Here is a 16,224-nt window from a genome sequence, read left to right as displayed (position 1 = left end):
GCAACCTCAGGAGGCCAAAAAAAAAAAAAATGGGCCTTCTGGAAATACCGGACGTGCTGAAACAGGCCCGTTTTCGGCCTCCCGAGGCTGCAAAGGGTTCTTTCGAGCCTCCGAGAGGGCAAAAATGGCCTCAAACAGGCCGAAAATCAGCTGGGAGGTGGGCCCATGCAGAGTGCAGGTAAGGGGACGGGGTGGGGATGTTGCACATGAATGCACAGGGGGGCAGGGCACACTGTATTGTGGGTGCCGTCATGCGTGTTAGGAATATGAGTCACCTAACAGCTATTTGGGTTAGAAATATATCAACCAGGGTAAACATTTTAAAACTGTAACTTTAAGAAAATGCAAAACCGGAATTAGGTGTGGTTTCTCAAACGGCCATAAGATGGAGCCAGAAACCTGGTTTGTTTTAGTCTGAGTCTCAGAAGAGAGTGTGAGTGTATCTCTGTTTCCTTCTGTTGGAAAGTATTGCGGTTGCTCCATTTCTTCTAATGGACTGATTACTGGATTTAATGTAAGTTTTACTGAACTGTTTTTCTCACTGGAATTTGATATTTGGATTGTCCCTGGATGAAAACTGACTGATTTTACCTGTGAATAACTTTTGGATTGCTTATTTTGGACTTTGCTTAAACCTTTCTGGACGTAAAAACCTACATTTACTGTACAGCGTATCTGTGTGCTCTGTGTGTATTATTCAAACACCTCTCAGATATATCTCCCTGTATGCGCTCATTCTCCTAACGGGGAATTACCTCAACAGCGTGAGCACTTTCAGCACCCCACAACCAAAAAGTTTCACCATCCCTGGCCCAACACACGTATGTATATAGTAGTCTTGTATATAAACCACACTTAAATGACAAAGCCTCTGTTGTCCTGTGTTTTGCTCCTGGGTTGTCTCACAATAGGAGTCCCGCTTGTAAACACTCTGACAGGTTGTGGGCCCAGTGCAAAGAGAAGGCCAGAGTGACTGGAGAGAGAAGAGAAACCCAGTGAGAGCTTGCACCAGAGCCAGAGGGGGTTGGGCGACGTGATTTAATCGTGGTCAGTGGCCTGTGAAAGAAAACAGGCAACATGGCCTCCGTCAGCATAATGGGAGGAGGAGATCACATTGGAAGCAGGAGTAAACATGGAGACATCACATCTTATAATGTTAGGGAGGTTGTAAATACTCTGACAAGGTCAAAGCCAAGCCACCTCCGCAATCTTCAGTCTGGGGTGCACAGGGGCTCCTGCAGTCAGCTCGTCTGCTTTACCTTGGGAGAGAAAGGGAAAAGAACTACGGTAGACCAGGACAAGCAGATCAGATAAGAAGCACAGAGTCCTATGACTGGAAGGGGCCTTGGAGGACTTCTGGTCCAGGGGTCCCCAACCACCGGGCCACAGACCGGTACCGGTCTGTGGAACATTTCCTACTGGGCCGCCGGTTTCCTGGGCGCCGCCATCTTGTTTGACGAGAAAGTGCTTCCAGGTGAGTTTTTCCGGTTGGAAAGCGGCGTTTGGGTCCTGAAGGAATCCTCGCGCCTTAGTTTCTTTAAAGGGGGGCGGCTTCGAACGAAACTAAGGCGCGAGGATTCTTTCAGCACCCAAGGCAAGGAGAGCCGAGCGACCGTCCCGAAGCGAAGCCCATCGACAAAGATACAAAGGAGTTGAAGGTGGCGGGGAGAAGCGGGTGACAGCTGGCTGGCCAGTCGCTCAGCTCGCCTTGCCTTGTCATGCGTGCTGATGCCGGTACCGGGCCGCGGATCATTTTGTGATGCCGGTACCGGGCCGTGGCACAAAAAAGGTTGGGGGCCATCTAGTCCAACCCCCTGCTATTTCAGACAATGTCCAATCTTTTCTTTAAAAACCTCCACTGATGGAGCACCCACAACTTCTGGGGGTGAGCTATTCCACTAGTTAAATGGGTTGTTATTTGTCAGAAACGGTGTAAGGTCTCCTGCATGGGTGGCCCGGAGGGGGGGTTGGCTAGATGACCAACAAGGTCCCTTCCAACTCTATTAAATCTGTTAAATTGTCCTCACTCTTAGGATTTTTTCCCCCCTTGATTCCAGGTTGCTTCTCTCCTTGATTAGTTTCCACCCGTTGTTTCTTGTCCTGCGTTCAGGTGCTTTGGAAAATAAATGGACTCCCTCTTTTGGGGGGCAGCCCCTCAAATACTGGAAGGCTGCTATCATGTCCCCCCGGGTCCTTCTTTTCTCTAAACTAGCCAAACCCAAATCCTGCCATCGTTCTTTGTATGTTTCAGCCTCCAGCAGCCCCCTAATCACCGTTGTTGCTCTTCTCTGCGTTCTTCCCAGAGTCATTTTTGTATTATGGTGACCAAAACTGGACCCTGTAGTCCAAGCGTAGGCCTTGCACAACACAATCACAAAGGCTACCTGGAGTTTGAAGCAGTTGGCATCCCATCTGCCAGAGGAAGGATGTGCGGAGTAGGTCAAAAAAAATCAAAATGGCAGCCATAACAGTGGCATCAAAGTTCTGGTCATTTTTTACCTGTGTTGTCCATTAAAAGCAGGGTGGGATTCTACCAGTTTGGCCTGGTTCAGGCGAACCAGTAGCTCCGAGGATCAGCCGGGAGTGAAGGTTTGCTCCGACGATCAGCTGTTGGGCCCACCCGTCTGCTTGGGCTTTAGGCTGTGCTTTATATCCTGTTTCTCAAGCTCAGCTGATTTGCACGGCAAGCGGATTGCTGTTTTACACATAGGGCTTGCACCAGAAGGTGAGTTGCAAATGCTCTGCGCGCGCAGGAAGCACACATTTGGCGCGCGCATGCTCACCAAACCAGTTGTTACACCGGTTGAATCATGTTCCGAGTATTTGCAACGTAAATTCAGTGCCAGAAAAGTAAACACAGATGACTGAAGCTTCATGTAACTTCTTTATAAACCTATAAAGCAGATTTTACAATACCAGTTGTAGATTTCTCTAACACGGAGCAAACTCAAACAGAAGCAGACACGTTACAAGGTCAGAGCAGAGCAGCAAATCAACTTCAGCAGAAACAGACCTCAGTTTCACTTTAGTTCAGCAGGCAAGCAAGACACCCAACAGAGGAGTGAAGCAGTTTCGTTCTCAATAGACCCACTCAGAGCTTAAACACAGCTTCAGAGCTGCAGAGCTTAATATATAGAGCCACACCTAGGCTACTTCTAGTTTCAGTTTCCAAATAGTCCTCTGTTGTGCCTCCGAGGTTTGAACCGGGTCAGTCAGCAGATGTAGGCTCGAGTGATGAGGAAGATCTGGCATTGAGATTCGAGCCTGCATTACTGAGCGACGTTGAGAGGAGTCTGGGGGAGGAGGAGGAGTTGAATCTGAGAGATGAGCCTGATTTATTAGAAGTTTCAGAGGCGTCTTCCTCTTCTGGAATTCCCTCCCTGATTGCACCTCAGGTGTTAACTGTTAATGAGGAAGGCGTGCCAGAGGCTTAAAGTGATGATGAAACTGCCGGATGCTGGCTCGATGCTAGGACTAGGAGAAGATTGAGACGTTAATCTCAATTAGAAAAGAGACGTTCAGCCAAGGATTAATTAAAGAGACTGACACGCCCCTTCAGGGGATATATAAGGAGAGTGTTAACGCCTCTCCCCCGCTTGAAGCAAAGTGGATTTTTAGCGCTTTTTGGATTGGAAGAATACGTTTGAAGCGGCCCCCCCGTCGTGATTTATGGACAATTTGGACTTGCCAGACAGATTCCAGGAAGACTGGCAAGGACTGTGAAAACAGAGCAGTTAACTCTTTGGGGTCTGGTTTTGTTTTGCTTAAATATTTGAACTCTGGAACTTCGGATTCTCACCTGTGGATACAGGTGAGACATAACAGTCCTCATTGGCTGATTTAGTTGCTATGCCTATTCATTGGCTGACCTTGTTACCATGCTCTGTTCCAGTTCATGAATATACTCTGAGAAATCGCACCTCTGGTTAAAAGGAGGTCTAGGGACACTCCCAGTCCCTAGAAGAGAGATGGGCCGGTACGACAACTTGACGACTTGTGGACTTCAACTCCCAGAATTCCTGAGCCAGTCAAAGAATTCTGGGAGTTGAAGTCACCAGGTCCTAAAATTGCCATAGTGGCCCACCCACCAGCCCTAGAAAATCCCCTCGCCCTGGATTTTCTGCAATGAGCAGAGAGTCACCCAAAATGCTCTCAACAACACTGCACCCCATGGATGGATTCACACATGCATCCGTTTTGTCATCAACGGGACACCCCAACATTGGACAACTGTCTTCTGCCAGACGAGAGACCTGCATTTGAGGTGCAGATAGCAAAGAAATCATCCCATCCACAAGGTAGCTCAAGGTTAGTTTTTACCTGGTAGATCTTGGTTGGTCTCCGAGATGTTTGACTTGTTGGGTTGGGGGTTCCTCGAGACTCTCACTGCTGTCTGGTCTTCCTTCCTGGACCCGGGAACACGAGGCAGGAGCCCCCCATCTGCAGCTGGGGCAGGTAGTTCTGGCAGGATCGGGGTCTGGTCAACTATACGCCGTCGTCTCTGCAGGACCTTCTCAAGTTGGTTGTCTACCAGGAATTTCTTCTGGCTGGCCTTACGTCGGCTGGATCGTCTACGTGGCCTCCTTGGGGTACTCTGAGGATCAGAACAGTCGGATGGGTGGAGCCAGGCAGACCCTTGGAGACCCTGTTTGGTCTCGTGGTGAAGGTACCAGGCTAGAAATCCGGAGACTGGGAGTTCTAGTCCCGCTTTAGGCATGAAAAACATTGCTGGTGACTTTGGGCCAATCACCAGGAGCCTGTGAGTTTTAGTCCCACCTTAGCCACGAAAGCCAGCTAAGTGACTTTGGGCCAAGCACCAGGAGATGGAGAGTTCTAGTCTCACTTTGGGCAGGAAAGCAGGTTGGGTGGCCAATCACCAGGAGATGGTAAGTTCTAGCCCCAACCCAACTGGATGACTTTGGGTAAATGACCAGGAAATGTTAGGCATGAAAGCTGGCTGGGTGACTTTGGGCCAATCATCAGGAGCCTGTGAGTTCTAGTCCCACCTTAGCCACGAAAGCCAGCTAAGTGACTTTGGGCCAAGCACCAGGAGATGGAGAGTTCTAGTCCCGCCTTAGGCAGGGAAGACAGCTGGGTGACTTTGGGCCAATCACCAGGAGATGGAGAGTTCTAGTCCCACCTTAGGCAGAGAAGCCAGTTGAGGCTTGGTCCTTACAGCTGATTGGCGCTGGAGGCAGCAATCAATGTCAGCATAATGGAGAGGAAGCCTTTTGGCTACTCTTTTCATGACGGGTCAGTCGGCTGGCAGGTGAGTCGGCTGAGTTTTAGATTCTCCTAATTTATTTTGAGGGATCCTTGATTGCTTTCTAGGCTTATACCCAACTGAATCAACTGTGAAGGGTCCCGTGGTGAACCCCTCTTGATCAAGGAGAATATGGCATGGAATAAATGAACGAACGGACAAATGAAGGAAGGAAGGAAAGAAGGAAGGAAGGAAAAGGGAGGGAGGGAGGAAAGGAGGAAGGAGGAAAGGAGGAAGGAAGGAAGGGTGGAAGAAAGGAAAGAGGAAAGGAGGAAGGAAGGGAAGGGGAGGAAAGGAGGAAGGAAAGAAGAAAAAGGGAGGGAGGGAAGAAAGGAGGAAAGGAGGAAGGAAGGAAGGAAGGAAGGAAGGGTGGAAGAAAGGAAAGAGGAAAGGAGGAAGGAAGAAAAAGGGAGGAAGGGAGGAAGGAAAGAAGAAAAAGGGAGGAAGGGAGGGAGGGAGGAAGGAAGGAAAAGTATAAAATTATGGAGCCTCCATGTTTTGAAATAGTCTATGTAGTCCTCAATTTATGACCACAAGTGACCCCCAAAATTTCTGTTGCTAATCCAGGCAGTCGGTAAGTGAGTCTTGCCCCCTTTAGGACCTTACTCGACACAGTTGTTCAGTAAATCAATACTGCTGACTAAATTACTAACACAGTCATTAAGTGAATCCGGCTTCCCCGTTGACTTTGCTCGTCCCAAAAGGGGATCCTATGACCCCCAGGGCACTGCGACCGTCATAAATATGAGTTCAGTTGCCGAGCAGTCTGCATCTTGATCACCTGACCCTGGGGGGTGCTGTTAAGTGTGACCACACGGCCACAAGTCCCTTTTTTTCCCCGTGCCGCTGTAACTTTGAAGGGTCGCGAAATGAACCATTGTAAGTCGGGGACTGCCTGCAACGGTTGCCACTCAAGGAAACTGCTGGCTCTCAGGGAAAGAGAAGGAGAAACCGACTGCGAAAAACGCCCCAAAGTCACTTTGGTCAGGACCCCTGTAACCAGGGGTGGGATTCTACCTGTTCGGACCAGTTCTATAGAACTGGTTGTTCTGATTCTACCCAGTCTGGAGAACTGACAAATTGTGCCACTGGCTGGCCCCTCCCCTCCCTGCCCACTCACTCCTTACCTGGCATGCGCACCGTCAAACCTGCCTGCTAAGTTGCTATTTTTCCTTTTTTTCTCTCTGACCATCAGCTGTTCTGCTGGGTCGGGAGATTTAGATGAGCTAGAAAGCAGGAAATCCTTGGATTTCTTGCTTTCTAGCTATTCTAAAAGCAGAGCTGAACCTCCCTCAGGACTGAAGCTTCTATTTTTCCATGCAGACTCAGGTAGCCGATGGCAGAAAGATAGATCTCTTAGGGAACCTGTGATTCTGTGAGCAACTCAATCTGCCTGCCTGCTTTGCCTGCTTTGGGGTAAAAGTTGCTCTTTTTTTTAATAAAAAAAATATTACACATTTACAATATTTACATACAAGCCACGCCCAGCCAGTCATGTGACCACCAAGCCACACCCAGTCAACAAGCCATGCCCAGCCAGTCACAGGACCACCAAGCCACACCCCCAAATTAGGCCACGCCCACAGAACCGGTTGCTAAGAAATTTGTATCCCACCCCTGCCTGTAACGTTGGTCACTGAACAAATCATCGTAAGTCGAGGACTACCCATAGAGGCTGCTGCCTTCGAAGCTGCACACACACACACACACACACACACACACACACAAACACAAACCTGCAAATGACACTTACTAGGAGGTCTTGCAGCTCCATGGCCACGCTCCTTCGATTGTTCGCTGCCGCAGATGGAGGCTAAGAGAGAGAAAAAAAATGGAGGCTTTTTGGAAGAGGAACTCCGTGGAAATCCGCCTGTGGCAAGATTGATCTGTTCCACGGTCGGCGCGGGTTGCAACGCGGCTTTCTCACAATCCCTCAGCCGCATGTGCTGAAGGAGGGAGCATGAAATACAGGCAGTCCCCGACTTACAACAGTTTGTTTAGTGATCGTTCCAAGTTATTCAAAGGAGAGAAAGGTGGGTGCTTATCTCGAGGAACTGTTTGAGACTCATTACCGGCTGGGAATGAACATAATTACCAGCACTGAAATAAGACAATAGTTGTTTTAACTAAGTGTATGCTTAATTACGGTCCACAACAAGACGGCACTGGAAACAAGAGACTTAAGGATTGCTTTTCGCACCACCGTTGCAGCATCTCCAGGGACATGGGATCCAAATCCAGATGCTTGGCAACTGATTCATACTTATGGCGGTCGCAGTGTCCCCCTTGTGTGTGTATGTCACTTCATCCCCTTTGAACAAGCAATGTCCAAGGGGAAGCCGGATTCACAACCGTGTCGCTAACTTGACCGCTGCAGTGATCCACATAAGAGCGGTCTTAAAATAGGGGCGAAACTGGCTTAGTGAATGTTTCACTTAGAGACAAATATGGGGGCTCCACAGTGGTCGTAAGTCGAGGACTCCCTATATCGGTCAAGCCTAGAGGCCTTCTGTCATGCCCTTGTTGGAATCTGATTCTGAGGGGGAGGGCGAGCAGCTGACAGACTGGGAGTGTGACTCCAGTGGCTGGGGAAGAAACTGGGGAAGGGCACAGTCCATGCTGGGCATTCAGAGGAAGACCCAGGCCCAGGGGTGGGATTCAAATTTTTAACAACTGGTTCTGTGGGTGTGGCTTAGATGGTGGGCATGGCTCGGTGGTCATGTGACTCGCTGGGTGTGGCCAACTCAATATCACTCACATCGAGGCATGTATCTCCTCGCCTGGCCTCTCATGACCGTGGGGATGCTGCAACAGTCGTAAGTGTGAAAAATGGTCATAAGTCACTTTTTTCAGGGCCCTTGTAACATTGAATGGTCACTCCACACAAGCAAAGCACCAGTAAAGAAGGGGAAAATAACTCCAGAAACGTTCCTGAGACAGGAAGTCCAGTCCTGCCAAGAATGTAATAAGGGTTAACGGAGAGGCAGTTTCTGTAAGCAACACCAGAATGTTTCCTTCCTGTCTTCCTTACAGGATTAGGCCAGTAATTTCTTCTAACAACTGGTTCTCTGAACTGCTTAGAATGTTAACAACCGGTTCTAGTGAATAGGTGTGAACTTGTAGAATCCCACCCCTGCCCAGGCCCACCCACTCTTCATCCTAGGGCATGCAGGGAGGAACAGATAAGGGAGCAACATGGCTTATGGGGGAGAAAAGGGCCCTGATTCCCTTCATTAGCTGCAGCTGGGAACACAGTGGTTAAAAAGGGTGTTTGCATCCTCCCAACTGTGTATGTTTTGTTATCCTTTGACGTCTTCAATTCCTTCTCCTGCCCTGTCCCGTTAATGGCTGCAGTGTAGTTTGTGTTGGTTTTTATTTATAATTTATATGTATTTCGGGGTCAGACCGAATTTCCTCCACTTAAAGACTGTTCTTGGGAGCTTTTTCTCCAGCCGATGATAACTGGACATTGGGGGCCAAGTTGGAGGAATTAAAGGGACTCTTCTTACTTATGTGACGGTGTTGCTTTTGCGCCGTGCCCTGGGTCATCACGCCTTCCTTCCCCCTGCCCTGCATTCCCCCTCCAGCCCCCTCTCCCCTCCCTGGCCTTACCTGGGGGCAGGATTCGGCCCCACTCCTCACTGGCCGGAGGGCCAAGCCGCTCTTGATCCGCGCCATCATTTCCTCCACGGCTCTGGCCATCGTATCATCACAGCGATTGTCTCCTGTCCAAGGGGATCGGATAAATTGGCCCTCCAGTTTTCTAGCCCGCTGATGCTTCCCCATATAAAAGCAGTCCTCGACATATAGCCGTTCATTCGGTGACCATTCAAAGTTACAATGGCCCTGACCAAAGGGATTTAGGGGTTTTTTTTCACGCTGAGGACCATCACGCCAACCCCATCATCAGCCGGTGATCCAAATTCACAGGGTTTGGCAGCTGATGCGTCGTTACGATGGTCGCTGAGTCTTGGGGGAGGCAGGGGGGTCCCACGATCCCCTTTGGTGGCGTTCTGACCAGCAAAGTCCCATGGGGGAAGCCAGATTCACTTAACGACCGTGGCAATACAAGTCAAAAAAATGGGGCTAAACTTCTTAAAAACTGTCTGGCTTAGCGACAGAAATTTTGGGCTCAATGGTGGTCATAAGTTGAGGACTACCTGTAGTGTCTCAAAACATGCAGGGTTTCTAATTTTATAATTTCCATTCACTCCTTCCTCCCTCCTTCCCTCCCTCCCACTTCCTCTTCTTCATCCTCCCTCCTCCCCCATCCCTCCCTCCCACTTCCTCCTCCTCTTCTTCCTCCCTCCCTCCCTTCCCTCCTTTCTCCCTCATTCCCTCCCTCTCTCCCACTTCCTCCTCTTCTTTCTTCCTCCTTCCCTCCCCTCCCCTCCCTCCTTCCCCTCCCTCCCACTTCTTCTTCCTTCCTTCCCTCCTTCCTCCTGCCTTCCCTCACTGCCACCTACTTCCTCCTCTTCTTTCTTCCTCCCTCCTCTCCTTCCCTCCTCCCTCCCCCTTCCCTCCCTCCTACCTACTTCCTCCTCTTCTTCCTTCCTTCCTTCCTTCCTTCCTTCCTTCCTTCCTTCCTTCCTTCCTTCCTTCCTTCCTTCCTCCCTCCTTCCCTCCCTCCCACCCTCCCACTTCTTCTTCATCCTTCCTTCCTCCCACCTTCCCTCACTCCCACCCACGTCCTCCTCTCCTTCCTTCCTTCCTTCCTTCCTTCCTTCCTTCCTTCCTTCCTTCCTTCCTTCCTTCCTTCCTTCCTTCCTTCCTTCCTCCCCACCCTCCCCCACTTCCTCCTCCTCTTCTTCCTTCCTTCCTCCCTCCCTTCACATTACAGGAGCAGAAGGCAACCCCCTTGGGGGAAACTTTCTGGACAGTCCTGTCCCCCACATCCCTGAGTGCGTGTGTGTGTGGGGGGGAGGGCTTGGGGGCCAGGTACGGGGGGTCCCATCTGCCCCCATGTCCACTTACCCCTTTTCACATGCTGCACTCCTTTCCTCTCGCGCAGGGCCATCAGGGGGCTGCAACGGCAGGCAAAAGTGGCCAAGCTTTTTCAAACGTGCCTCCTCCCCAGCTTGGTGGGGGGGGTTGTCCCTATTTTCTTGTCCTGCAGCCCCCTCTCTCCCCCTCCCACAACTCCCACACGGCTTCAGGTGATTGGGCCGCTCTTCAAAGGCAGACTGCTTGTGGGAATGGATGGGGCACCACCCGGAAACCCTTTTGGCTGGGGAAACTACCGACAATCCTCAACTTACAACCATTCACCTGGTGACCCTTCGAAGTTGGACTTGTGACCAGTTTTCACCCTTATGACCATTGAAACCTCTCCAGGGTCAGGTGAGACAAATTTGGATGCTTGGCAACTGACTCACATTTATGACGGTCGCAGTGTCCTGGAAGGGGGGGGCGGGCTCTCGTGATCCATTGGGGGAAAGCCAGATTCACTTAACAACCGTGTGACCAACTTAAACCGCCACAGGGATTCATTTAACAATGGTTTATGGCCAGAAAGGTCGTCAAATGGGGCCGTGTTGCTTAACCCCAGAAATTTTGGAGACCTTGCGGCCATCATAAATCGGAATCAGCTGCCGAGGGTCTGAATTTGGAATAAATGACTTAATGGAAAGGCTGTGTCAGCTAAAAAGATGCTCCTGTGGTCTTTTTAGCTGCCAAAAAAAAAGGGAGAAAACAGTACATTCCTTAAGTGCCTAGATCCATGATGGCGAACTTACGGCACGCGTGCCACAGGTGGCACACAGAGCTATATGCGCCGGCACGTGACCTGCAGGCAAACTTACCTCACTGGGCATGCGCGCACCTCACAGCTGATTTTTGGGTGGTTTGAGGCCTTTTCGGCCTCCCAAAGGCTTGAGGAAGGCTTCTGCAGGCTTCTGCCGGCTTTGCAGGCGAAAAACTAGCTCATTACATCACTTCCAGTATTTTCAGAAAAACAGGAAGTGACAAAATGGGGCTAGTTTTCGCCTGCAAAGCCGGCAGAAGCCTGCAGAAGCCTTCCTCAAGCCTTTGGGAGGCCGAAAAGGTCTCAAACCACCCAAAAATCAGCTGTGAGGCACAGTGGTAAGAGGCGGCGGGGGGATTACGCACACATGAGTAGGGGGTGTGGGGGTGTGGCGTGCATTGCCTTCTGAGTGCTGGCACGCAAGCACAAACATGCAAGCATGTGCACAATTTTTGGCACAGGAGCCCAAAAAGGTTCACCACCACTGGCCTAGATAATCGCCCTGGCAGCCCAAAGTTGTTGGAGCGCAAGAATATTACTAGAGAGCACAATTGATGACTCTTGGCTATGGATGTGTCCCATTGGAGAATATACATCCAGAGTGAGGGGGGAAGACCAGGGTCAAGGGGGAAATGAATGGTGTATTTTAGTGTTGGCTGCATCCGGCTAACGCCAACATAGCCACTTCTAATAAATCAATTTTCTTTTCTCTGAGAGACGCGGCTAGAGACTTATGATTTGAATGGAGGTGGTTTTGTTGGAGTCCTGTCAGGCTGCAACGGTCATAAGAGTGAAAAACGGACATTAGTCATTGGTTTCAAAGCCCGTTGTAACTTTAAGTGGCCAATAAAGGAATGGTTGTAATTCGAGGATTACCTGTAGGACTTCATCAAAGTTGCTGCCTTCCAGGTGGGGTGAACCACCGCTCCGTGTTCCCAACGTGTGTTGTGGTCCGTCGACAATCTGCAGAGATGGCAGCAGTCGGACAGTGGGGAGGAACATGGGCCGGGCCGGGAGTTTGGGGAGGACTCGGATGAGGGAATCTGCATCCAACACAGAGATGGGGCCAGGGCCATCTGGGAGTTATGTATGGAGTCCGGAGCCTCCAGAATCGGACATCAGCGAGGCAGAAGAACAGGGGGAGCCTGTTCCCAGTGCGCGCTTGCGCAGAGCTGCCAGAAGGCAAGAAGAGCTAAGACAAAAGGGGCGACTTGGGAGTAAGGCTTGGAGGTGATTGGCCCCTCCCCTAAGACATACAGGAAGAGCAAAGGGACTGGAGCCTTTGCAGGAAGCAACTTTGTTCGTACCGGTTGGTTTGAAACCTGAAGCTCTGTGTTGAATTTGTGCTCCGTTTTGGGCTTGTATAACTAATTGGCAATTTAGTTGTTGGCAGCATTTCAAGGAAGATAAAGGTGCATGCTTAACAGACTTATCCTGCAGGACTTTGGCAGACTTCCGTGGGACTATTTACAAACTGTTTCAGACTCATCACAGGCTGTGAATAACTAAAATTCACAGCCATTGAAATAAAGTTAAAAGGGTTTTGGGACTAATGTCCGTTTGTTAGTGTCCCCATAAGCCTTGGTCAGAACAATGTGTCTGAACAAAAGGACAATAAACTGCCATTTTGAGGGGGAGTTGGGGTCAGATACTTACTCCGTCTTTGCCGGCCAGGTGGGAGGCGGCAGAGGGGGTGGAGGAGGTGGAGGTGGAGGGGGAATGGGGACCACCGGGCACTCCTCTGGGGTGTTGCGGGCCTTAGCCTCCTCCTCCTCCAGGACTTTCACTGCAAGAGAAGGTGGAGTTTAGGAGGGAAGTCCTCGTGCCCATTGCTTTCTATGGGATTAGGATCGACAAAGGTGGCCTGGCCTCGTTTGTAGAAATTTATTGGGATTCGCCTGTCCTCCCTTGGACACTGATGGAGGGGAATAGGTCTTGTTCACGGTTGAAATGAGGGATCCTTGGTGCTCTCTCAACTCAGTTACTTTCTGGTAGACGTTCCATTACCCAACCGGGTTATATAATCAGTGTTAGAAGGGAGTAGAGTTTGTGGAGAGGAGGAGGACTGAGGGGTCCTTCATGCTCTCTGAGCTTGGTGGCTTTCTTGCAATGTTTCATTACTTTGCAGAGAGGAGGAGGAGGAGGAGGAGGAGGAGGAGGAGGAGGAGGAGGAGGAGGAGGAGGAGGAGGAGCTGTCTTCTCTAAGCTTGGTAGTTTTCTTGCCAATATTTCATTACTGCACTGCACTTATGATGTTACCTAGTTGGGTAATGAAATGTCTAAATAGATAGATGGATAGATAGATAGATAGATAGATAGATAGATAGATAGATAGATAGATAGATAGATAGATAGATAGATAGATAGATAGATAGATAGATAGATAGATAGATAGATAGATAGATAGATGGATGGAATTCTTTATCGGCCAAGTGTGATTGGACACACAAGGAATTTGCCTTTGGTACATATGCTCTCAGTGTACATAAAGGAAAATAAAATATATACATCAAGAATCATAAGATACAACTAATAGTAACCAAGGTTACTAATAAGCAATCAAAACATACTAGGAAACAAATAAAAATATAAATTGTAAAGATACAAGCAGCACAGTTATAGTAATAAGTGGGAAGAGATAGGTACTAGGAAGGAAGAGAAGAATAATAGTAATAGTAAATTAGTAAATAAGTTGGGCAGTGTTGAGGGAATTATTTGTTTAGCAGAGTGATGGCGTTTGGGGAAAAACTGTCCTTGTGTCTAGTTGTGTTCTGGTGGGCAGGGCTCTATAATATCATTTTGAGGGTAGGTGTTGAAGCAATGCCCTCTACAAGAAAACCATCAAGCTCAGAGAGCACCAAGGCCCCCATCAAGTCTCTGATTAATCGAGAGATTTCTCCATGGGGAAGAGAGGCCAGAGCTTAGTCAATAGAGCCCAAACTCGAAGCTTGAAGTTGAGGTTGAGTTCCCACAACGGGCAAGGCTGAAATATCATTGGCTTAGTTCTAGCTTGTGGTTCAGCATCAAGGGAACCTAGCATGGCCTTCTCTTTCACATCTCTTTCTTTCCCCCCAAAATGCTTTGGACAAGACCAGCAAAACTCTGACCTTTGTGCTCCAGGATGGCACATTTCTCCTCTGCTCGGAGGAGTCGCTCCTCCAGGTGGGCCTTTCCTTCTTCTTCTGTGGCCAACATTGCCTGCAGCCTGGCCAGCTCCTGTGGCAGCGGCCGTTCCACCAATTGGGCCTCCAGATCCTTCACCTGGAAGAGTCAAAAGTCCAGCAGATGAATCCTTGGGGAGAAGGCCCACCAGGTAGGCTGGGTGTGTGCTGTGGCCCAACCAGCGGCTAATGGAGCTGGGAGCAGAGTTGGACAGAAGTTGGGGAGGAACCTGGGCCAGTCCTGGAGGTTGAGGAAGGCTCTGCATCAGAGGCAGAGATGGGGCCAGGGCAGTCTGGCAGTCATCAGCTGCCTTCGGGCTCAGACAGCAATGAGACAGGGGAGCAGCAGGAGCTGGTTCCCAGCCTGCGCGTGCGCAGAGCTGCCCCCACCCAAAAGAACAATTATGAACTAAGGGTCAATGTGGGAGTAAGGCCACAGGTGGACAGTGAATGGCCCCTCCCATGGGGATTAAAAGAAGGGCAAAAGGGGAGGGGGCTTTTGCAGGAAACGATTCGTTCGTTGCGGCAGTGTGAAGATCTGCCTGTGTACCTCAGAGACTATGTGCCGAGTCCTTCCTTGTCAGCACTGCGTTTGGACATATTTACCAAGCTAGATAAGGTCTGTGCTCTTAATTACACCCTTGAAAGACTGTTTGCCAGGCCTTTGGCGGAATGTGAATGCAAGAAGTTCACCTTCATTTAATAAAAGGGGTTTTGCTGGGACAAAGAGTCCGCTTAGTGCTTTTAGGGGAAGCCTGGGTCAGAACAGTATGTTGTGTGTCCCATCGATGTCCATCTGGGTGGTAGGATCACGATCAAGGGCCTTCTTGGTGGTGGCCCCTTCTTTATGGATCGTCCCTGTCTGGTACGATTGGCCCCTGCCTGCTTGCTTTCCCAAAAGGCCCTGAAGACTTGGTTTTATCAGTGGACCTGGGGGCCACGAGTGGAGACAGAGCCCCATCAAGTGGTCGATGTGGTTGTCTTATTGCTGCCATGTTGGTGGAGGCGCTTCCGGGTTTTTATGTTGTGGATTTTTAATACTGTGAGCCAGGGCTCTCCAAACTTGGCAATTTTAAGACTGGTGGACTTCAACTCTTACAATTCTCCAGCCAGCACAGAATTCTGGGAGTTGAAGTCTCCAAGTCTTAAAAGTTGCCAAGTTTGGAGGCCCGTGTTATAAGTCAATGCTGAGTTGGGCGACCAGGTAGATTTGGTTAATCAATCCATCCATCCCACTCCCCTTTGCCCAGTTCTAGAAGAACCTGGAAGAGCGTGGAAGATTTGCCCGTGAAGATTCAAACCATCCCAAGGGAGACCATTGGAGAATCTTGGGTCCAGAGGTGGGTATTCAGCAGGTTCTGACCAGTTCTGGAGAACCAGTAGCGGAAATTTTGAGTAGCTCGGAGAACTAGCCAATCCCACCTCTGACTAGCCCTGCCAACCCCATCTCTTCTCTGCCTCCCGAATCCCATCTGATTGGCTGGGTCTCCATTGGTTGCCCTGCACAGGAGAACGGAGCTGGAAAGCAGGTTAGGGAGCTGGGGAGGGAAGGGGGATTTTAGTATATCTTTCCCCTGCCACGCCCAACAAGCCACACCATGCTCACCAAGCCACGTCCACAGAACCGGTAGTAAATTGTTTTTGAATCCCACCACTGCTTGGGATCCTGTTGGCCTTCAGATCCCATTGTAACCCATTCCAAATCCCGCCCCATCTTGTCCCTCCCCCCACCTAGGAGAGTTGGAGGGCCTCTTCTGCTCCCAGGATACTTTTCTGCTATAGGGCAAGAGCTTACAACAAGTGGATTTTGAAAAGGAAGGGAGAAAACCTGATGCTCCTAAACTCACTTGGGCTTCGTGCTCCATCTTGGCTTCCTCCAACTCCTTGGTCATCTTGGCCAAATCCTCCAAGGCCAGGAGAAGCTGACCGTCCACTCCGACGTTCTTCATCAGGATCATGCTCTGCCGATTGGCCTCTTTCTGCTTCACCAGCATCTATCGAGGGAGGGAACCAGGGTTGTCGGGGTCCTTGGCGCTCTCTGAGCTGGGTGGTTTCCT

The 16,224-nt window shown here is 50.0% G+C and overlaps 1 protein-coding gene across 2 annotated transcripts in view; it reads right to left on the bottom strand.

The window, feature by feature from the left end:
- Nucleotides 1-1,026: 1,026 nt before the first annotated feature.
- Nucleotides 1,027-16,224, bottom strand: part of LOC113453995 (shootin-1-like) — a 29,868-nt gene continuing 14,670 nt past the window's right edge. For both annotated transcript variants that reach the window (XM_087935722.1, XM_087935721.1), the window contains 8 exons: nucleotides 16,015-16,161; nucleotides 14,114-14,267; nucleotides 12,663-12,792; nucleotides 10,238-10,287; nucleotides 8,876-8,988; nucleotides 7,017-7,076; nucleotides 4,321-4,594; nucleotides 1,027-1,259 (listed from right to left, as the gene is read on the bottom strand). In XM_087935722.1, coding sequence (XP_087791848.1) covers nucleotides 1,186-1,259; nucleotides 4,321-4,594; nucleotides 7,017-7,076; nucleotides 8,876-8,988; nucleotides 10,238-10,287; nucleotides 12,663-12,792; nucleotides 14,114-14,267; nucleotides 16,015-16,161 — 1,002 coding nt within the window. In that variant the 3' untranslated portion in view covers nucleotides 1,027-1,185. The remainder of the gene's footprint in view (nucleotides 1,260-4,320; nucleotides 4,595-7,016; nucleotides 7,077-8,875; nucleotides 8,989-10,237; nucleotides 10,288-12,662; nucleotides 12,793-14,113; nucleotides 14,268-16,014; nucleotides 16,162-16,224) is intronic.

The sequence above is a fragment of the Pseudonaja textilis genome, chromosome 6 (assembly GCF_049901715.1).
Source record: "Pseudonaja textilis isolate UNSWEBS1 chromosome 6, rPseTex1.2, whole genome shotgun sequence".
In the NCBI taxonomy this organism is placed as follows: Eukaryota; Metazoa; Chordata; class Lepidosauria; order Squamata; family Elapidae; genus Pseudonaja; species Pseudonaja textilis.
The sequence above is the reverse complement of the archived record's forward strand: the minus strand, read 5'-3'. Positions and strand labels throughout refer to the sequence as shown.